This window comes from Rana temporaria, chromosome 7 (assembly GCF_905171775.1).
Source record: "Rana temporaria chromosome 7, aRanTem1.1, whole genome shotgun sequence".
Lineage (NCBI taxonomy): Eukaryota > Metazoa > Chordata > Amphibia > Anura > Ranidae > Rana > Rana temporaria.
Window position 1 is genome coordinate 154,738,383 of NC_053495.1, and position 21,596 is coordinate 154,759,978.

General features: G+C 42.8%; 1 protein-coding gene across 3 annotated transcripts in view; it reads right to left on the reverse strand.

The window, feature by feature from the left end:
- LOC120945788 overlaps window positions 1-21,596 on the reverse strand; it is a 95,916-nt gene that overhangs the window by 68,309 nt on the left and 6,011 nt on the right. Inside the window, exon 3 of one of the 3 annotated variants that reach the window (XM_040360190.1) lies at window positions 2,439-2,498. The exons of the other annotated variants lie outside the window; for them this stretch is intronic. Within the exon in view, the coding sequence (XP_040216124.1) occupies window positions 2,439-2,498 (60 nt within the window). The remainder of the gene's footprint in view (window positions 1-2,438; window positions 2,499-21,596) is intronic. 3 annotated transcript variants of the gene reach the window in all.

Consider the following 21,596-nt stretch of genomic DNA (forward strand, 5'->3'; position numbering starts at 1 on the left):
TAGTGTACTGTTAAAAAATACAGTAGCTCCCACCGACGACCTTCTTCCGATGCTGCATCACACTGATCTGTTGGCGCCAATGTCCTGCATGTCTTGCGCCCCCTTGTGACGTCACGGCCTGGGGCATTGTGGGTCTGTGACATCACAAGGGGCGTGGTCTCCTGATGATGTAATCCAATTGCATTTAAGAAATGCAGGACATCGGCGCCGACAGATCAGCAGGGCGTATCATCGGAGGTGTTAAACAGGGCTTTCAGATTCCAATAAGCCCCCGCCCGCAGACCCCGACAACCACTGGGCAAAAGTTGTCGGAAGAGGCCCTTGTCCCCATCAAAGCACCCATCTCCCAATGTTGAGGGCATGCAGCCTAGTATGGTTCAGGAGGGGGGGCGCTCACTCATCCCCCTCCCTTTCCTCACCTACCGGGCTGCATGCTCGGATAAGGGTCTGGTATTTATTTTAGAGCGAACCCATGCCATTTTTTTTATTTTGGCATGGGGGTGCCCTCCGAATCCATACTAGACCCAAGGGCCTGGTATGGACCTGGGGGGACCTCACGCTGTTTTTCTTTCTCAACTTTTTCTTTACATTCCGCTGACAGCTGATGATTCATTGTTTGTTAAGGACATGGCGGGCGGCTTCCCGGCCCCCTCCTTAGCAAACAGCTAGATACAGTGTAAAAAGTAAAAAATAAATAAATCACAAAATTGCGACAGAATCGCGGTCAAAATTTGTGTCCAAAAATTCGGCAAGCACCGCAAAAAGCACTGCAGAAACGCTCAAAAGTGAGGCCCCGTACACACGACAGAGTTTCTCGGCAGAATTCACAGAGAAACTCGGTCAAAACCCGGATTCTGCCGAGAAACTCTGTCGTCTGTACAGTTTTGGCTCGATGGAGCCGCCGAGGAGCTCGACGAGAAAATAGAGAACATGTTCTCTATTTTCTCGTTGTTCTATGGGAGAAGGCGGCCCGCCGAGCTCCTCGGCGGCTTCATCCCAGAACTCGACGAGGAACTCGACGTGCTTGGCACGTCGAGTTCCTCGGCCGTGTGTACGGGGCCTAACATGCATAGATGTGAATCGAGCCTTATGCCGCATACACACCATCACTTTATGTGATGAAAAAAAACGACATTTTCTGTGAAGTAAAAAACGACGTTTTTGAAACTTCAATTTTCCAAGACGAAGTTGCCTACACACCATCGTTTTTCTCACAATGTTCTAGCAAAGCGAGGTTACGTTCACCACGCATGCGCAGTAGGTCCGGCGCGGGAGCGCGCCTAATTTAAATGGCACACGCCCCTTTGAATAACGCGGGCTTAGGCCGGAGGCCGCCAGCGTAAGTTTTCATGCAAATGCTTTGAGAATCAGGCACTTGCGATGAAAACTTGCGACGGTGTAACGTATCTATAATACGTCACGCAAAAGCGATTCTACGTGAATCTGGGCCAAAGTGTTAGAACATCATGAGGACCGATACTGGCATATTCCTAAAGTATGTGCATAATCTCGAATGAACGTCATTTAAAAAAAAAGAAAATAAATAAAACACACATATATTTCCTATAGTCTATTAGCACCTACTTCTTTCCTATATCAGTCTATTAGCACCTATTTCTCTACAAATAAAATATGGTAAAGAAATAGGTGCTAATAGACTGATATAGGAGAGAAGTAGGTGCTAATAGACTATAGGAAACTAGCTAAAAAAAAAAAAATCTATTAGCACCAACTTATCTCCTATTTTCTACCATATGTGTGTGTGTACTAGCTAAGAAAGAAAGGAGAAAACACACACACACACACACACACACACACACACACACATATATATATATATATATATATATATATATATATATATATATATATATATATATATATATATATATATATATATATATATATATATATATACACATATATATATATATATATATATATATATATATACATACATACATACATACATACACACATATATATATATATATATATATATATATATATATATATATATATATATATATATATATATATATATATATATATATAATGTGTGTGTTGTTCCCTTTCTTTCTTAGCTAGTGTTCTGCAGTCTATTAGCACCTACTTCTCTCTCTTTTTTTCATTGATGTTCATTCGAGATGATGCACATACTTTGGGAATACGCCAGTATCGGTCCTCATGATGTTCTAACACTTTGTTTTTAAAAACGTTTGTTCTTAACATCATTTTCATTGTGTATATGTCAAATCGCATTCCAAATCACATCAATGTGAACCAGGCCTACAGGTCCTGTAACTGTGATTAATTACTAATAGGTATACCATGACCTGGATGAATAAGAACCTCAACAGATATTTTGTATAGTATCTCTGTATAAACTGTAAAATAGGTTTAGAGTTTAAAACATTGTTTCAGTAACAGAAAATTACCTTTAAATCATAGTTTTCATTAAGATATTTGGCAACAGTGGACATAAAAGATTCCATTACCTGAAATGTTGAGACTAATGTTAGAGATATATATATATATTTAACACTATTAAGATGTGCATGATAATAATACAGGGTAGAAAAAGAGCGGAGGGCGCACCGACCTCGTGTGATACTGATAAAATATATTTATTCAAATATTAAAATCAATGGTTATACTCACAAAATTGGAGTTAAAATCAGGCTTTAAAAAATGAGTACAGCAGATGTCCAGCATCATCAGTGGAACACGAATAATCGCTTGAACCAATCAGTCAATGTAACGTGGTCTGCAGTGCTCCCTCGCCGTGGTGATTGTGGGAATATATATACACATGCACACACACACACGCCCACACATGTGGACCAACAGACCTGTGCTGATAGGTCAGTGTCAAGGTATACACCTCCCGGATAAGGAGGGGGGGGCTCACCAAGGGCCCCTCCTCCAAACCCTCAAAGCACCTATCTCTTTCATGAGGGTGGTCTCATATCAGTTCAGCCTCAATTCTTACTTCTTTTAATTGAACTGCACCACTTCATAGTACTTCCTGAAAATATCAGAGCGCAGGAGATTTGTTTTTGTATATCTAATAATACAGGGTTACAGTCTGTTTGGGAAGAAGAAACATTTAATAGGGCTGATTTAAAATGAATGTAAAGTCTAAATTTTCCCTATAAAAATAACAAACATAATATATAAAAAAATGCATATGCAGTGTTATAAACTGAGAAATCCCCCCGAGAAAGACATGTGATCCCTGTGTCGACATGCATTGGGGAGGGGACTGGACAGTGCAGGCAGTGGTAGCTTCACTGGACGAGCCGCTACTGGCAAACAAACGGAAATATGTTTGAAAATGGATTATATATAGATCTGCTGGACATAGCGTGGTGCCCTAAAAGCACCTAGGGCCCCGTACACACGGTCGGACAAAACCGATGAGAATGGTCCAACGGACCGTTTTCATCGGTTCACCGCTGAAGCGGCCTGACGGCCTGATATGCGTACACACCATCATTCCAAAAACCGATCGTGTCAGAACGTGGTGACGTCAAACACATGACGTGCTGAAAAAAATGAAGTTCAATGCTTCCAAGCATGCGTCGACTTGATTCTGAGCATGCGCGGTGCTTTTCTGTACTAACCATCGGTTTGGACCGATCGGGCATCGGTCCATCGGTTCGGTTTTGAAGCATGTTTTAAAATTTTGGACCGAAGGAAAACAGACCGATGGGCTATACACACGGTCGGTTTGGACCAATGAAACTGAACCTCGGTCCATTCTTATCGGTTTTGTCCGACCGTGTGTACGGGGCCTTAGATGTGTGAGTACCCTGTATGAGAAGTGTTTAAATAAATGTGTTTTTAAACGTTAAAACACTATGCTGCTTGTCTTTTTATGTACCGTATGTACTGAGGATATACCATCAGAACGGTTTAGGAATCTGCAAAGTCTTTACATCACAAAACGCAGGGGGGGTTCAATGGTGTTACTGACCAAATTTATATGTGCGGTCACACACCCTGAGGTGAGTATAACCACTCTGGGGGGGGGGGGGCACAGGAGCGGTGGCACCTTTTGGATTTGAAGCACCTTTTCACAAAGATCTACTTCAATTGAATATTATAAGGACATTGTCACCTTAGTGAACTTTATGGACTGCACTTAATAAATTAAATATATAAATTGTATTTCACATTTTGGTATAAAAATATACTGTTTATAAGGTAGGGTGGTAAGTGTGGTGGATTATCTGCGCTAAACCCCTAATAAGATACCAATACATAGTAATGATATAAAAATCAACTATATAAATGTGAAATGTGTGGGTGCTGTAATTACTAAAAACCTAAATATTCAGTTCAAATTATTGTGTAACAAAAAATAATAGCGATAACCCAAAAAGTGAACTAAACTGCTTATAGGCAAAATATATGATATACGAGTTATCAATGAATAGACATGTGCATTCATTTTCGTCCGAATGCATTTTCGTCCAAATTTCAGGTATTTTCAGGTATTTTCATACACGGAAGCACAGAAAATGAAAACCGAAGGATCCGACATGAACAAATGCTTTATTTTCGTTGCGGTCAAATGTGCCTAACCTTAACTCTATTAGTCCAATATTATTCTACATAGAGAGAAGATTCGACATAGAGAGAGACATGAAGATTCGACATAGAGAGAGACATGAAGATTCGACATAGAGAGAGACATGAAGATTCGACATAGAGAGAGACATGAAGATTCGACATAGAGAGAGACATGAAGATTCGACATAGAGAGAGACATGAAGATTCGACATAGAAATGAAGATTCGACATAGAGAGAGGCATGAAGATTCGACATAGAGACATAGGGGCAAATCCACAAAAGAGATACTCCGGCGTAAGCCGTCGTATCTCTGGTTCTAACTTTGGAACTGATCCTCAGAAGCAGTTTTCCTAAGTTAGGCAGAAGATCCGACATCTGTAAGGGACTTACACTGCCGGATCTTAGGATGCAGTACCGCATCCGCCACTGGGGGCATTTCGAGTCGAAATGCCTCTGTTAGTATGCAAATTAGCACTTAGGGCGATCCTCAAAGCTTTTGTACCTAGTTTTTACGCCGTAAGTGTTAGTTTGCCTGGTGTAAAACTAGGGCTGCTTTTACAAAGTGTAAAGTTAGTCACACCTTGTAAAGGCCCATTCAAGCGACGGCATTTGGTATGCATTCCCGAGGGAGAACTCCATGCCAATTTTCAATGAAAAAAACGGCATGGGTTCCCCCTCAGGAGCATACCAGGCCCTTAGGTCTGGTATGGGTTGTAAGGAGACCCCCCTCCGCCGCAAAATTGACGTAGGGGGTCCCCCTACAATCCATACCAGACCCGTATCCAAAGCACGCTACCCGGCCGGCCAGGAATGGGAGTGGGGACGAGCGAGCGTCCCCCCCCCTCCTGAGCCGTGCCAGGCCGCATGCCCTCAACATGGGGGGGTTGGGTGCTCTGGGGCAGGGGGGCGCACTGCGGGCCCCCCCACCCCAGAGCACCCTGTCCCCATGTTGATGAGGACAGGACCTCTTCCCGACAACCCTTGCCATTGGTTGTCGGGGTCTGCGGGCGGAGGCTTATCGGAATCTGGGAGTCCCCTCAAATAAGGGGGCCCCCAGATACCGGCCCCCACCCTAAGTGAATGGATATGGGGTACATCGTACCCCTATCCATTCACCTGTAGGCAAAAAGTAAAAGTTAGTAAACACACAACACAAGGGTTTTTAAAATATTTTATTATTCTGCTCCGGATGCCCCCCCTGTCTTCGTTATTAGCTCTATTTCCAGGGGGGGCTTCTTCTTCCGCTCTCCGGGGGTCTTCTCCGCTCTCCGGGGGGGCTTCTCCGGACTCCGGGGGGCTTCTTCCATCTTCTCCCCTCTTCCGCTCTTGACTCGGCGAACCCCGGTTCTTCTGCAGCTGTCCGGTGCCTTCTTCTTCAGCGCTGGCTGCCTGCTATGTTTGTGTGTTAGCTCGATTTCAAACAGGCAGCCAGCGCGGTCTTCTGTGGCGTCAGGGTCTTCTGGTCTTCTGTTCTTCCTATGTTGCCTCGTCGCCGGTTGTCGCTGTAATGATGGAAGCGCGCCTTGCATCACATTTATATAGGCATCACCGTCCCATCATGCTCCGGTAGGTACCCACGTGGTGGGTGCACGTGGGTAGGCACCCACCACGTGGGTACCTACCGGAGCATGATGGGACGGCGATGCCTATATAAATGTGATGCAAGGCGCGCTTCCATCATTACAGCGACAAGAGGCGACGAGGCAACATAGGAAGAACAGAAGACCAGAAGACCCTGACATCACAGAAGACCGCGCCGGCTGCCTGTTTGAAATCGAGCTAACACACAAACATAGCAGGCAGCCAGCGCTGAAGAAGAAGGCACCGGAGAGCTGCAGAAGAACCGGGGTTCGCCGAGTCAAGAGCGGAAGAGGGGAGAAGATGGAAGAAGCCCCCCGGAGTCCGGAGAAGCCCCCCCCGGAGAGCGGAACACCCCCGGAGAGCGGAGAAGACCCCCGGAGAGTGGAAGAAGAAGCCCCCCCTGGTAATTGAGCTAATAACGAAGACAGGGGGGGCGTCCGGAGCAGAATAATAAAATATTTTAAAAAGCCTTGTGTTGTGTGTTTATTAACTTTTACTTTTTGCCTACAGGTGAATGGATAGGGGTACGATGTACCCCATATCCATTCACTTAGGGTGGGGGGCCGGTATCTGGGGGCCCCCTTATTAAAGGGGACTCCCAGATTCCGATAAGCCTCCGCCCGCAGACCCCGACAACCAATGGCAAGGGTTGTCGGGAAGAGGTCCTGTCCTCATCAACATGGGGACAGGGTGCTCTGGGGTGGGGGGGCCCGCAGTGCGCCCCCCTGCCCCAGAGCACCCAACCCCCCCATGTTGAGGGCATGCGGCCTGGCACGGCTCAGGAGGGGGGGGGGGGCGCTCGCTCGTCCCCACTCCCTTCCTGGCTGGCCGGGTAGCGTGCTTTGGATACGGGTCTGGTATGGATTGTAGGGGGACCCCCTACGTCAATTTTGCGGCGGAGGGGGGTCTCCTTACAACCCATACCAGACCTAAGGGCCTGGTATGCTCCTGAGGGGGAACCCATGCCGTTTTTTTCATTGAAAATTGGCATGGAGTTCTCCCTCAGGAATGCATGCCGAGCGACGCTGTCATTTTTTTTTTAAATTATTTGTTTTCCCGGCGCGTCTTTTTTTCACCCGTCGTAACTTTAGTGTCCCGTCGCAATCCACAAAGCCGCCCGGCGTCAATTACGTTCGCGCGATGCACGTCGGGAAAATGACGTCACGCGCATGCGCAGTACGGCCGGCGCGGGAGCGCGCCTCATTTAAATTGTAAACGCCCCCCGGAGAGGAGGAACGCCTTACGACGGCGGCACTTAACTTACACTGCTTGAAATTTTTACGTAAGTGCTTTGAGGATCAGGCACTTAGGTAAAAACTTTAAGTCAGTGTAACTTAACTGCTGAAAGTTAAGTTACGCCGCCTGGCTGAGGATTTGGCCCATAGAGTCAAATTATTATTTTTTTTTTTTAAAGATTCTGTCAATTCTTCTTTTTTTTTTTTTTTCTTAGAACATTCGACAGACACCATAAGCCTTCAATGACAGATTCGACCTTAATTTGGATTTTCGGACGAATGCATTTTTTTACGAAAAACAAAATAAATAAAAATAAATTAAGTACATTTATTTTTCGGACGAAAACTAAATTACGAAACGAGATATTTCAGTGTGCACATGTCTATCAATGAATAAAACAAAACAAAAATAAATAAATAAATATATTAAACATATAGTCCATAAATTGTTTTGCAGACCAGTGAAACAAATGGCTTGACAAAAGGTAAATCAAATGTTCTGTTCATCAAACAATCAATCAATCAGCGCCGCTTACCAGATGTGTTGGATCTCAGGTTATAGAGATCTTATGGGCTCATGACAAAAAGGGATCAGTTAGCCAGGGACGGTACATTAGCGGATTCCTACCGATATGGGGACCTCTCCTCTTTCTGCTGCTGTTCCCCAACTACGATATTCCTTGTGGGTTTTGGTAAGGCAAGGTTCATTCCCAAGTCCGATTTAGGAAGGATAAAGAAGAGACTTCATGGTGCAGTATTAGATTTAGATTGCTGATTATAGCCAGCTACACCCCCCCCCATACAAATCTGATGTAGTTACAGAGGGCCTATCATTTCTGGCGCAACATCCGACCATACCAGCAATTTGTATGGAGGACTTTAACAAGGTAATGTCTCCATCTCTAGATCGACCAACACAAATAGGGGACCATTCGGGTATGCCCGTGCAGACCAGACTATCTCGTACTATGACAGAGTTTGCCCTAGTGGATGTGTGGAGGCACAACAACCCCACAACCAGAGCCTACACATGCCATTCCACGAGCCATAATACCATGTCTAGAATAGACTTTGTACTGGTGTCCCAGGCTCTACTACCTAAGGTCACGGGGTCTGGGATTGCACCAAGGACATTGTCAGACCATTCCCCTTGCTGGGTGACAGTATCTCTGAGGAGTACCCCCCTGTACGCACATGGAGGTTGAACCCCCACTGGCTGTCTGCCCTTACAGATCATGATTCCATTGAAAGAGAGATTAAATACTTCCTGGACAGACCTAGAATCCCACCCTCCCTTAACACAATCTGGGATGAATTTAAAGTACAGGCCCGATGGATTCTTACCACCAGAATAAACAGACTTAAACAGTCATCTAATCAAATACTACAACTAACAACTGATAAACTGCAAGAGCTGGAAGCAACTTATAACTCCAATCCCACCCCTGAAAATCTAGACAAGATAAAACTACAGTCCCGCATGGTAACAAAGTTATGCACTGAAAAGGCCAAACAAACTATATTTTTCTGCAAGCAAAGGATTTATGAGCAGGGGGAAAGGGCAGGCAGGTTATTAGCATATTTAGCCCACATGGACCATAGGCCTCCAGTATTAGTCTCCCTAATAGACACTGGGGGAAATAACATTACGGACCCCTCTCAAGTAACATCCCAGTTTTTACAATTCTATAGAAACCTTTATAAATCCCATACTACACATACACAAGGGGAACTCCAAGTGTATTTAAATACAATCCAATTCCCTAGGTTAAAACCAGAGCAAGTGAAATTACTAGATGCACCCATAACTACACAGGATTTTGCTGATGCGATTGCCCAACTGGCCAAGTCTAAAGCCCATGGACTTGATGGACTGCCCCTGGAGTTTTATGCAACATACTCCGAAACACTCATACCTAAACTCAAGGATCTCTACCAATCCATATTTGACACGAACATGCTCCCTTTATCCATGCAGGAGGCCCAAATAATCGTACTCCCCAAGCCAGGCAAAGACCCCCATTACCCTGAGTCATACAGGCCTATCTCACTCCTACAGGTAGACAGAGCTTTTTTTCTCAGAAAATAGGTGCAGGAACCCAACCATTACCCTGGTCAGATTTCACAAACAGTAGGAGGGTCAGGGGGTTACAAACAGAGTGCAGAGCTGTCACTTGTAAACACAAAAACCAGACTTCTGTGTCTACAAGTGATTGTGGTGAACAGTCACCAAAGGGTCTGAGCCAGAGGTGGTGGAACTGAGTTCCCCTAAGTTCCCCCTGAAAAAAAGCCCTGCAGGTAGATATTAAGATACTAGCTAAAATACTGGCCAATCGCTTGAATACAGCTATACTCGCGCTAATACACTCTAATCAAACAGGCTTTATACCAGGGAAAAACACCGCCATGAACATTAGGAGACTATATATTAACATACAGGCTCAACATGACAATTCAGGAACCAGGGTGGTGGTAGCGCTAGACACTGCCAAAGCCTTTGATTCTGTAGAATGGCCGTACTTGTGGGAGTGCTTGCACAACTATGGCTTTGGTCCACAGTTTATAAAGTGAGTTAAGCTTCTTTATCAGACACCTATAGCAAAGGTATTTGTCAACGGCTGGCTTTCAGAGCAGTTCCCTCTGGAAAGGGGTACGAGACAGGGATGTCCATTGTCCCCCCTACTGTATGCCCTGGCATCGGAGCCGCTGGCAATTGCCATCAGAGCAGATACTAATATAAAGGGATTTAGAAGAGGACACACAGTAGATAAAATAGGTATGTATGCTGATGACACTATTTTGTACTTGGAAGATCAGGGACCTTCGTAAAGTCCGCACTTCATTGAAAAAATGGGTAGTTACTCTGGATTGCGTATCAACTGGGACAAGTCCCAAATCCTCCCACTGGACATCTCCCCTCCCCCTAAAACAAACCCAACTTTACCGTTATCTAGGGTATCAAAAATTAAGTACTTGGGGGTAGAGGTCACTAGGGCTTTAACAGACTACACACACATGAATGTCACACCCTTATTTGACTTAATAAAGTCCAAAACCCAGACATGGTCCAGGTTGCCACTAGGGGTGATGGGACGTATAAATATAATAACAATTATTTTGTTACCCAAAATACTATATATGGTTTGGCATGCTCCTCTCTATATCCCTTTAAAAGTCTTTAATCAAATGGAAGCCATTCTAAACTCATTTGTATGGGGAAATGGCAGACATAAGAGAAATTATAGACACAAAAAGCGTCTATACGGTAAATGCCCGGCCAAAATAATTTAAACTAAGCAGCCAACACAACAAAAAATAGATCACTTTTTGTCACAATAGAACACAAGAAAAACAAAAGTGTGGCGCTGATGAAAACATGAAAAAAAGTCCATATGATAAGACAATTTCAAATAACAGATAAGCCAAAGTCCACAGTAGAAACAAATCCCTGAAGCAGATGAAGGACAATAGAGTATAAGTTCCTTAAACCATGGAGATGGATAAAGATGTCTGCTTACCAGATGTTGAGACTCGAGTAGGTATACACCTATCAAGTCATGCAGGCTTGTGAGGTTACTGAGAACCTGATGTCATCTGCTGGGGGAAAGAAATGTATGATCCGACAGTCCTTCCTCCTGGATGTTGTTGATTAACCGATATCCATATAGATGTCTCAGATATTGGAATCGATAATTTGCCAAAGGAAAATTAAAACACACATAGCGTGATACTGCGTATGATTTGAAATTTATTTTAAAAGGAAGTAAAAATTTACACTCACGTGTGACCGGAGTAATAAAGCGCTTGTACAAAAGTGGCAGAAAAGGTCAGTGTCTTCTCCCGACGCGTTTCGTTCAATAGAACATCGTCTTGGGGCACTGACCTTCTGCCAACATAAACCAAATATATACATGTAGATGTCCCCTACCTTAATTCCGTGATCCGTATGGGGACAAGTTGCGCCGCACCTGAATGGGTCTCCACTTCCGGGTTGGAACAAGATGGAGTCACTGGCGTGCGCTCAAAGCCTCGATCTGAAAACGAGGCTTGAAAAGAATGGAACGCACGCTGTGCGGAAAAGCGCGAACAAGGACAAGGAGCGGGACGTGATTACGCTAAGCGCCAACGTAAGCAACATGACGTGACTAACGTTCGGAACTTGAAGCGCAGTGAAGGTAATATGCGTTTCACTGACAAAGGACGTCAACTCACGTGGTGTAAAGCCTCCAATAGAGGCGCACGGTGGACATGATAGAAAACCAAAACCGCAACACAAAAGGTGGGGACATCTAGCGTTTGAATAGCGAAAATGCACCAAATAACCAATTCTCAATAAGTTAAATGTAATAATGGTCACATATGCACGTGAATATTAAGATGCAGAGAGCGTTAAAAATTCATCTAATAATTCATAAGCACATAAAGATTAAAATCTATCAATGTATATGAGTAAAAGGTAAACTAAAATTAAAATAAACTAAAATAAGAATATGAAGTCTAAAAAAGGAAGAGAACTTTACATCATCATATATGACAACAATTTCATAATATAAAACGAAAAATGGGGATAATCATGATTTGTTGATAAAAGAATTAATATCCCATTCAACGTTCAATCCGTATGGTATATAAGTTTGTAATTCATATATCCAGAATGTTTTTTAGCCTCGACACACCTCTAGTCTTGGCTCCACCTCTCCAGGGGGCCACAAACTTGTCTATAATCAAAAATTGAGTACCAATAGGATCACAATTGTGATCTTGTCTGAAATGTCGCGGTACCGTATGTTTTGTATTACCCCCTAAAATCTTAGCAACATGTTCACCAACACGTACTGAGAATGCTCTAATAGTACGGCCTACATATTGCTTGCCACACGGACAAGTGATCAAATAGACAATATGTGTAGTGGCACAAGTGCAAAAAGATTTAATTGGGTAAACTTTGCCCGTAATGCGTGACTGAAATTCAAGAGATTTCGATCGCCCACAAGTGTTATGCAAACAAACGTTACACTTTTTGCACGGATAGTAACCCTTCATGTCTTGAAAGAACATTGGTTGGGTGGGTGGGTCAACAACATTAGGGGCAATTTTGTTCCTCAAAGTGGGGGCTCCTCTAAAAACCACCTTCGCCCTATCTGGTAATAACGGACCCAAGATTTTGTCCTGTTTGAGCACATCCCAATGTCTATCAAAGATTTTTTTGATGTCATTGTGTTGAGTTGAGTAGGACGTGAGCATTGAAAATCTGAATGATGTATCGGGCTCACGTGGGACTCTCTCATTCAACAAAGAGTTACGGTCAATAAGTGCAACGCGATGTAACTCTGCATCAACTAACATAGAGTCATAACCTTTATCTAAAAATCTTTCTTTGAGCATGGAAGCCTGAGCGAGATAAGTATCGCTGTCAGTACAGTTCCTCCGTAACCGGAGAAACTGGCTCTTAGGTACTGACTTAAGCCACGTTTTATGGTGGCAACTGTCAAACGGAATGAAACTGTTCCTGTCTGTGGGTTTAAAGAAAGTACGGAATTTGAACTGCCTGGACTCAATGGCTATCTCTAGATCCAAAAAATTAACCTTAGTCAGACTGGAATCAAAAGTGAACTTGATGCCACGATTATTTGAATTAAGAGAACTAAAAAATTCTCCCAAGGCTTCAGCAGTACCATCCCATAGGAGGAGGACGTCATCTATATATCTGGCCCATAACACCAAGGACGGGTGTCTGTCAGAATAGATGACGTCCTCCTCCCATTTGGCCATGAACAAATTCGCCAGACTGGGGGCAAACTTGGCCCCCATGGCGACACCACGTTTTTGAACAAAATATTTCTGGTTGAACCAGAAATAATTTCTAGTTGTGGCAAACTCCAGAAGTTCCAAAATAAAGGACTTCTGGTCACTGGTAATTGAAGGATCAAGGCCCAAAAAATGGGAGACAGCCTCCAATCCCAATTGCTGGGGGATACAGGTATAAAGGGGTTCCACATCTGCTGTGGCAAGCAGGTAATCACCCTTAAGTTCTATGTCACCAAGCATTTTGATGGTAGAGGTAGTGTCCTTCAGATAGGAAGGAGTACGCTTAACCAAGGGTTGCAAGTAACAGTCAATATAGTGGCCAATTCTAGAAGTGATAGAATCAATCCCGCTAATTATTGGTCTTCCGGGAGGCTTATAAGGGTCCTTATGGATTTTGGGCAAGTAATAGATTGTTGGAATTCTCGGGGCAACTGGTATCAAAAAAGATCTCTCTTTCTGGTTAAGAATGTGAGAATTAAAACCCTTAGTAACCAGAACTTCCAATTGTTTTTTATAAACACTAGTAGGGTTATTGGGAAGTACTTGATAGGTTGCTGCGTCTCCAAGAATACGGTCCATTTCTCCAATATAATCATCTTTGTCCAGGATGACTATCCCCCCGCCTTTATCAGCAGGGCGGACTATAATGTCCTTCTGGTCACAGAGGGAACGAAGTCCTTCCCTTGGTAGAGGATGATTATAAAAAATTTTTATTGGTAGAGACTTCAAATCTTTAAGGATTAATTCTTTGAAGATATTAACCGAAGAAGAAACAGGGACTGGGGGATTGTACAAAGAGGGGTTAGAAAGTCCTGAGTGTACAGTCCCTGATGTGGCAGCCCTCTCAATCGAGGGTGTGTTGGATAAAAAATGACGCTGGATATTAATCTTGCGTATAAATTTGTTTACATCTATGAATGTATCAAATTTATTTAATTGACATGGGGGGGCAAATTTAAGGCCGTTGTCTAATACAACAAGCTCGTCATCAGTGAGTACATGTTTGCTTAGGTTAAATAATCCTTGCCCTATCAAACTTTTCTTTTTTTCTTTCCTTTGGTGTTTCCGGCCTCCCCTGTTAGCTCTCTTACGTCTGACGGCCTTTTCAGGCCTTGGGTACCCCTGTGAAAATCCTGATTATTAGAAGATGTAGAGCCATAATGACCATAGCTCTGCTGAGGTCGTTGATAGTCTGATGGGCCATCACGGATATCACGAAGGGGTAGATACCTGTTGTCCGTAAGGGTGGGGGGATAATTATAATAATGGGGGCCTGTACCATACGGGGTCCTATAATCATTAGGTCTCCCTGGAGAGTCTTCATAATCACGATAGTCCTGTCTATGATGATGGGTCACCGTATCTCGATGGTTACTTACAGACCGACCCCTCCTACCTCCTCTACTGTGATTGCTACGACCCCTGTTAGGGGGTGTCGCAACTTCAGAACGCCTACCTTTCAGAATATGTCTGGACGCATTACGGGCAAAGTTTACCCAATTAAATCTTTTTGCACTTGTGCCACTACACATATTGTCTATTTGATCACTTGTCCATGTGGCAAGCAATATGTAGGCCGTACTATTAGAGCATTCTCAGTACATGTTGGTGAACATGTTGCTAAGATTTTAGGGGGTAATACAAAACATACGGTACCGCGACATTTCAGACAAGATCACAATTGTGATCCTACTGGTACTCAATTTTTGATTATAGACAAGTTTGTGGCCCCCTGGAGAGGTGGAGCCAAGACTAGAGGGGTGTTGAGGCTAGAACCATTCTGGATATATGAATTACAAACTTATTTACCATACGGATTGAACGTTGAATGGGATATTAATTCTTTTATCAACAAATCATGATTATCCCCATTTTTCGTTTTATATTATGAAATTGTTGTCATATATGATGATGTAAAGTTCTCTTCCTTTTTTAGACTTCATATTCTTATTTTAGTTTATTTTTATTTTAGTTTACCTTTTACTCATATACATTGATAGATTTTAATCTTTATGTGCTTATGAATTATTAGATGAATTTTTAACGCTCTCTGCATCTTAATATTCACGTGCATATGTGACCATTATTACATTTAACTTATTGAGAATTGGTTATTTGGTGCATTTTCGCTATTCAAACGCTAGATGTCCCCACCTTTTGTGTTGCGGTTTTGGTTTTCTATCATGTCCACCGTGCGCCTCTATTGGAGGCTTTACACCACGTGAGTTGACGTCCTTTGTCGGTGAAACGCATATTGCCTTCACTGCGCTTCAAGTTCCGAACGTTAGTCACGTCATGTTGCTTACGTTGGCGCTTAGCGTAATCACGTCCCGCTCCTTGTCCTTGTTCGCGCTTTTCCGCACAGCATGCGTTCCATTCTTTTCAAGCCTCGTTTTCAGATCGAGGCTTTGAGCGCACGCCAGTGACTCCATCTTGTTCCAACCCGGAAGTGGAGACCCATTCAGGTGCGGTGCAACTTGTCCCCATACGGATCACGGAATTAAGGTAGGGGACATCTACATGTATATATTTGGTTTATGTTGGCAGAAGGTCAGTGCCCCAAGACGATGTTCTATTGAACGAAACGCGTCGGGAGAAGACACTGACCTTTTCTGCCACTTTTGTACAAGCGCTTTATTACTCCGGTCACACGTGAGTGTAAATTTTTACTTCCTTTTAAAATAAATTTCAAATCATACGCAGTATCACGCTATGTGTGTTTTAATTTTCCTTTGGCAAATTATCGATTCCAATATCTGAGACATCTATATGGATATCGGTTAATCAACAACATCCAGGAGGAAGGACTGTCGGATCATACATTTCTTTCCCCCAGCAGATGACATCAGGTTCTCAGTAACCTCACAAGCCTGCATGACTTGATAGGTGTATACCTACTCGAGTCTCAACATCTGGTAAGCAGACATCTTTATCCATCTCCATGGTTTAAGGAACTTATACTCTATTGTCCTTCATCTGCTTCAGGGATTTGTTTCTACTGTGGACTTTGGCTTATCTGTTATTTGAAATTGTCTTATCATATGGACTTTTTTTCATGTTTTCATCAGCGCCACACTTTTGTTTTTCTTGTGTTCTATTGTGACAAAAAGTGATCTATTTTTTGTTGTGTTGGCTGCTTAGTTTAAATTATTTTGGCAGCGCATTTACCGTATAGACGCTTTTTGTGTCTATAATTTCTCTTGTTGCATTTATAGATCTCGGTTATTGCAGCAGCCTTTTTTTCTCACCCGTCCAGTCTCTGTTTAATTATGGACATCTTTGAATATAGAGCCCAACGTAAAGTCAATACGGAAGGGGTGTTCTCTACCATTACTAATGATACTGAAATAGGGGGTTTATTCCTCAGATTGAAAAATATCATGGTATCTGAGGTTCATCTACAATGGGATATTTTATTCTTGAAACAGTACATACTTGAGAGTATGGTGCCCAGGAGTCTACGGTGGGAAATACAACCCCAACTAGGGGATCCAGACTTAGACTCCTGGTTCCGCTATTTCAATGTAGCAGGTACTAATTTTTTGACTTTTCTAGTCTCCAGGAAGCAGGATAGGCTACTCTTACTGGATAAGGATATTAAAGAGGTTAAGGATAAACTCTTATCTCTGAAAGATTCATCAGAATAAAATTCCCTTTCTTCCAACCTTCAAGCTCACCTTGAAAAGGAGGATAGAGACCAAAGAAATAAAAAACATAAAAAATATACCAGGGATGCTGGAGACTATAAATCTGGTACTGTCTTCAAATGGCAGTCAACCTTGTCTAGTTCCACAGCTCTAGGCTCACCCATTGAAGTTGATGTAGTTGTTAATCATGCTAATGATCTACCACCCTCTACATCACATCAAGCACTTCCTAAACCTCCGCCGCCATCCAGACATATTCTGAAAGGTAGGCGTTCTGAAGTTGCGACACCCCCTAAAAGGGGTCGTAGCAATCACAGTAGAGGAGGTAGGAGGGGTCGGTCTGTAAGTAACCATCGAGATACGGTGACCCATCATCATAGACAGGACTATCGTGATTATGAAGACTCTCCAGGGAGACCTAATGATTATAGGACCCCGTATGGTACAGGCCCCCATTATTATAATTATCCCCCCACCCTTACGGACAACAGGTATCTACCCCTTCGTGATATCCGTGATGGCCCATCAGACTATCAACGACCTCAGCAGAGCTATGGTCATTATGGCTCTACATCTTCTAATAATCAGGATTTTCACAGGGGTACCCAAGGCCTGAAAAGGCCGTCAGAAGTAAGAGAGGTAACAGGGGAGGCCGGAAACACCAAAGGAAAGAAAAAAAGAAAAGTTTGATAGGGCAAGGATTATTTAACCTAAGCAAACATGTACTCACTGATGACGAGCTTGTTGTATTAGACAAAGGCCTTAAATTTGCCCCCCCATGTCAATTAAATAAATTTGATACATTCATAGATGTAAACAAATTTATACGCAAGATTAATATCCAGCGTCATTTTTTATCCAACACACCCTCGATTGAGAGGGCTGCCACATCAGGGACTGTACACTCAGGACTTTCTAACCCCTCTTTGTACAATCCCCCAGTCCCTGTTTCTTCTTCGGTTAATATCTTCAAAGAATTAATCCTTAAAGATTTGAAGTCTCTACCAATAAAAATTTTTTATAATCATCCTCTACCAAGGGAAGGACTTCGTTCCCTCTGTGACCAGAAGGACATTATAGTCCGCCCTGCTGATAAAGGCGGGGGGATAGTCATCCTGGACAAAGATGATTATATTGGAGAAATGGACCGTATTCTTGGAGACGCAGCAACCTATCAAGTACTTCCCAATAACCCTACTAGTGTTTATAAAAAACAATTGGAAGTTCTGGTTACTAAGGGTTTTAATTCTCACATTCTTAACCAGAAAGAGAGATCTTTTTTGATACCAGTTGCCCCGAGAATTCCAACAATCTATTACTTGCCCAAAATCCATAAGGACCCTTATAAGCCTCCCGGAAGACCAATAATTAGCGGGATTGATTCTATCACTTCTAGAATTGGCCGCTATATTGACTGTTACTTGCAACCCTTGGTTAAGCGTACTCCTTCCTATCTGAAGGACACTACCTCTACCATCAAAATGCTTGGTGACATAGAACTTAAGGGTGATTACCTGCTTGCCACAGCAGATGTGGAATCCCTTTATACCTGTATCCCCCAGCAATTGGGATTGGAGGCTGTCTCCCATTTTTTGGGCCTTGATCCTTCAATTACCAGTGACCAGAAGTCCTTTATTTTGGAACTTCTGGAGTTTGCCACAACTAGAAATTATATCTGGTTCAACCAGAAATATTTTGTTCAAAAACGTGGTGTCGCCATGGGGGCCAAATTTGCCCCCAGTCTGGCGAATTTGTTCATGGCCAAATGGGAGGAGGACATCATCTATTCTGACAGACACCCGTCCTTGGTGTTATGGGCCAGATATATAGATGACGTCCTCCTCCTATGGGATGGTACTGCTGAAGCCTTGGGAGAATTTTTTAGTTCTCTTAATTCAAATAATCGTGGCATCAAGTTCACTTTTGATTCCAGTCTGACTAAGGTTAATTTTTTGGATCTAGAGATAGCCATTGAGTCCATGCAGTTCAAATTCCGTACTTTCTTTAAACCCACAGACAGGAACAGTTTCATTCCGTTTGACAGTTGCCACCATAAAACGTGGCTTAAGTCAGTACCTAAGAGCCAGTTCCTCCGGTTACGGAGGAACTGTACTGACAGCGATACTTATCTCGCTCAGGCTTCCATGCTCAAAGAAAGATTTTTAGATAAAGGTTATGACTCTATGTTAGTTGATGCAGAGTTACATCGCGTTGCACTTATTGACCGTAACTCTTTGTTGAATGAGAGAGTCCCACGTGAGCCCGATACATCATTCAGATTTTCAATGCTCACGTCCTACTCAACTCAACACAATGACATCAAAAAAATCTTTGATAGACATTGGGATGTGCTCAAACAGGACAACATCTTGGGTCCGTTATTACCAGATAGGGCGAAGCTGGTTTTTAGAGGAGCCCCCACTTTGAGGAACAAAATTGCCCCTAGTGTTGTTGACCCACCCACCCAACCAATGTTCTTTCAAGACATGAAGGGTTACTATCCGTGCAAAAAGTGTAACGTTTGTTTGCATAACACTTGTGGGCGATCGAAATCTCTTGAATTTCATACACGCATTACGGGCAAAGTTTACCCAATTAAATCTTTTTGCACTTGTGCCACTACACATATTGTCTATTTGATCACTTGTCCGTGTGGCAAGCAATATGTAGGCCGTACTATTAGAGCATTCTCAGTACGTGTTGGTGAACATGTTGCTAAGATTTTAGGGGGTAATACAAAACATACGGTACCGCGACATTTCAGACAAGATCACAATTGTGATCCTACTGGTACTCAATTTTTGATTATAGACAAGTTTGTGGCCCCCTGGAGAGGTGGAGCCAAGACTAGAGGGGTGTCGAGGCTAGAAACATTCTGGATATATGAATTACAAACTTATATACCATACGGATTGAACGTTGAATGGGATATTAATTATTTTATCAACAAATCATGATTATCCCCATTTTTCGTTTTATATTATGAAATTGTTGTCATATATGATGATGTAAAGTTCTCTTCCTTTTTTAGACTTCATATTCTTATTTTAGTTTATTTTTATTTTAGTTTACCTTTTACTCATATACATTGATAGATTTTAATCTTTATGTGCTTATGAATTATTAGATGAATTTTTAACGCTCTCTGCATCTTAATATTCACGTGCATATGTGACCATTATTACATTTAACTTATTGAGAATTGGTTATTTGGTGCATTTTCGCTATTCAAACGCTAGATGTCCCCACCTTTTGTGTTGCGGTTTTGGTTTTCTATCATGTCCACCGTGCGCCTCTATTGGAGGCTTTACACCACGTGAGTTGACGTCCTTTGTCGGTGAAACGCATATTGCCTTCACTGCGCTTCAAGTTCCGAACGTTAGTCACGTCATGTTGCTTACGTTGGCGCTTAGCGTAATCACGTCCCGCTCCTTGTCCTTGTTCGCGCTTTTCCGCACAGCGTGCGTTCCATTCTTTTCAAGCCTCGTTTTCAGATCGAGGCTTTGAGCGCACGCCAGTGACTCCATCTTGTTCCAACCCGGAAGTGGAGACCCATTCAGGTGCGGCGCAACTTGTCCCCATACGGATCACGGAATTAAGGTAGGGGACATCTACATGTATATATTTGGTTTATGTTGGCAGAAGGTCAGTGCCCCAAGACGATGTTCTATTGAACGAAACGCGTCGGGAGAAGACACTGACCTTTTCTGCCACTTTTGTACAAGCGCTTTATTACTCCGGTCACACGTGAGTGTAAATTTTTACTTCCTTTTAAAATAAATTTCAAATCATACGCAGTATCACGCTATGTGTGTTTTAATTTTCCTTTGGCAAATTATCGATTCCAATATCTGAGACATCTATATGGATATCGGTTAATCAACAACATCCAGGAGGAAGGACTGTCGGATCATACATTTCTTTCCCCCAGCAGATGACATCAGGTTCTCAGTAACCTCACAAGCCTGCATGACTTGATAGGTGTATACCTACTCGAGTCTCAACATCTGGTAAGCAGACATCTTTATCCATCTCCATGGTTTAAGGAACTTATACTCTATTGTCCTTCATCTGCTTCAGGGATTTGTTTCTACTGTGGACTTTGGCTTATCTGTTATTTGAAATTGTCTTATCATATTGACTTTTTTTCAAATGGCAGACATAAACTGGCCTGGCATGTTCTGAAGAACCCTGCGGATATGGGAGGAGTGTCCCTTCCTGATTTACAGGATTATTACTTGGCAGCTCAACTCTCCCACATATACCACTTTAACAAAGTGGAAATGTAACGCTATAGTAGGGATGAACACCCCCCCATTGACGTCTATGGGACTCGAACGTTCAAATTCAAAAGTGCTCATTTTAAAGCCTAATATGCAAGTTATTGTTGTAAAACGTCTTTGAGAACCCGGATCTTGCCCCAGGAAACATGTATCAATGGAAGAAAAGTTTTAAAAACTGTAGTTTTTTCAGGAGCAGTGATTTTAATGATGCTTAAATAAAAAAAAATGAAAAATTCCTTTAAATATTGTACCTGCTGGGTGTCAATAGTATGCCTGTGAAAACGTCTTTGAGAACCCGGGTCTTGCCCCAGGAAACATGTATAAATGGAAAAAAAGTTTTAAAAACGGTCTTTTTTTCCCAGGAAAAAAGGGGGTTTGGGGGGGGGGGGGGGCGGTACTGTCGAATGTTTTTTCACCTTAATGCATAGGATACATTAAGGTGAAAAAACATTTACCTTTACAA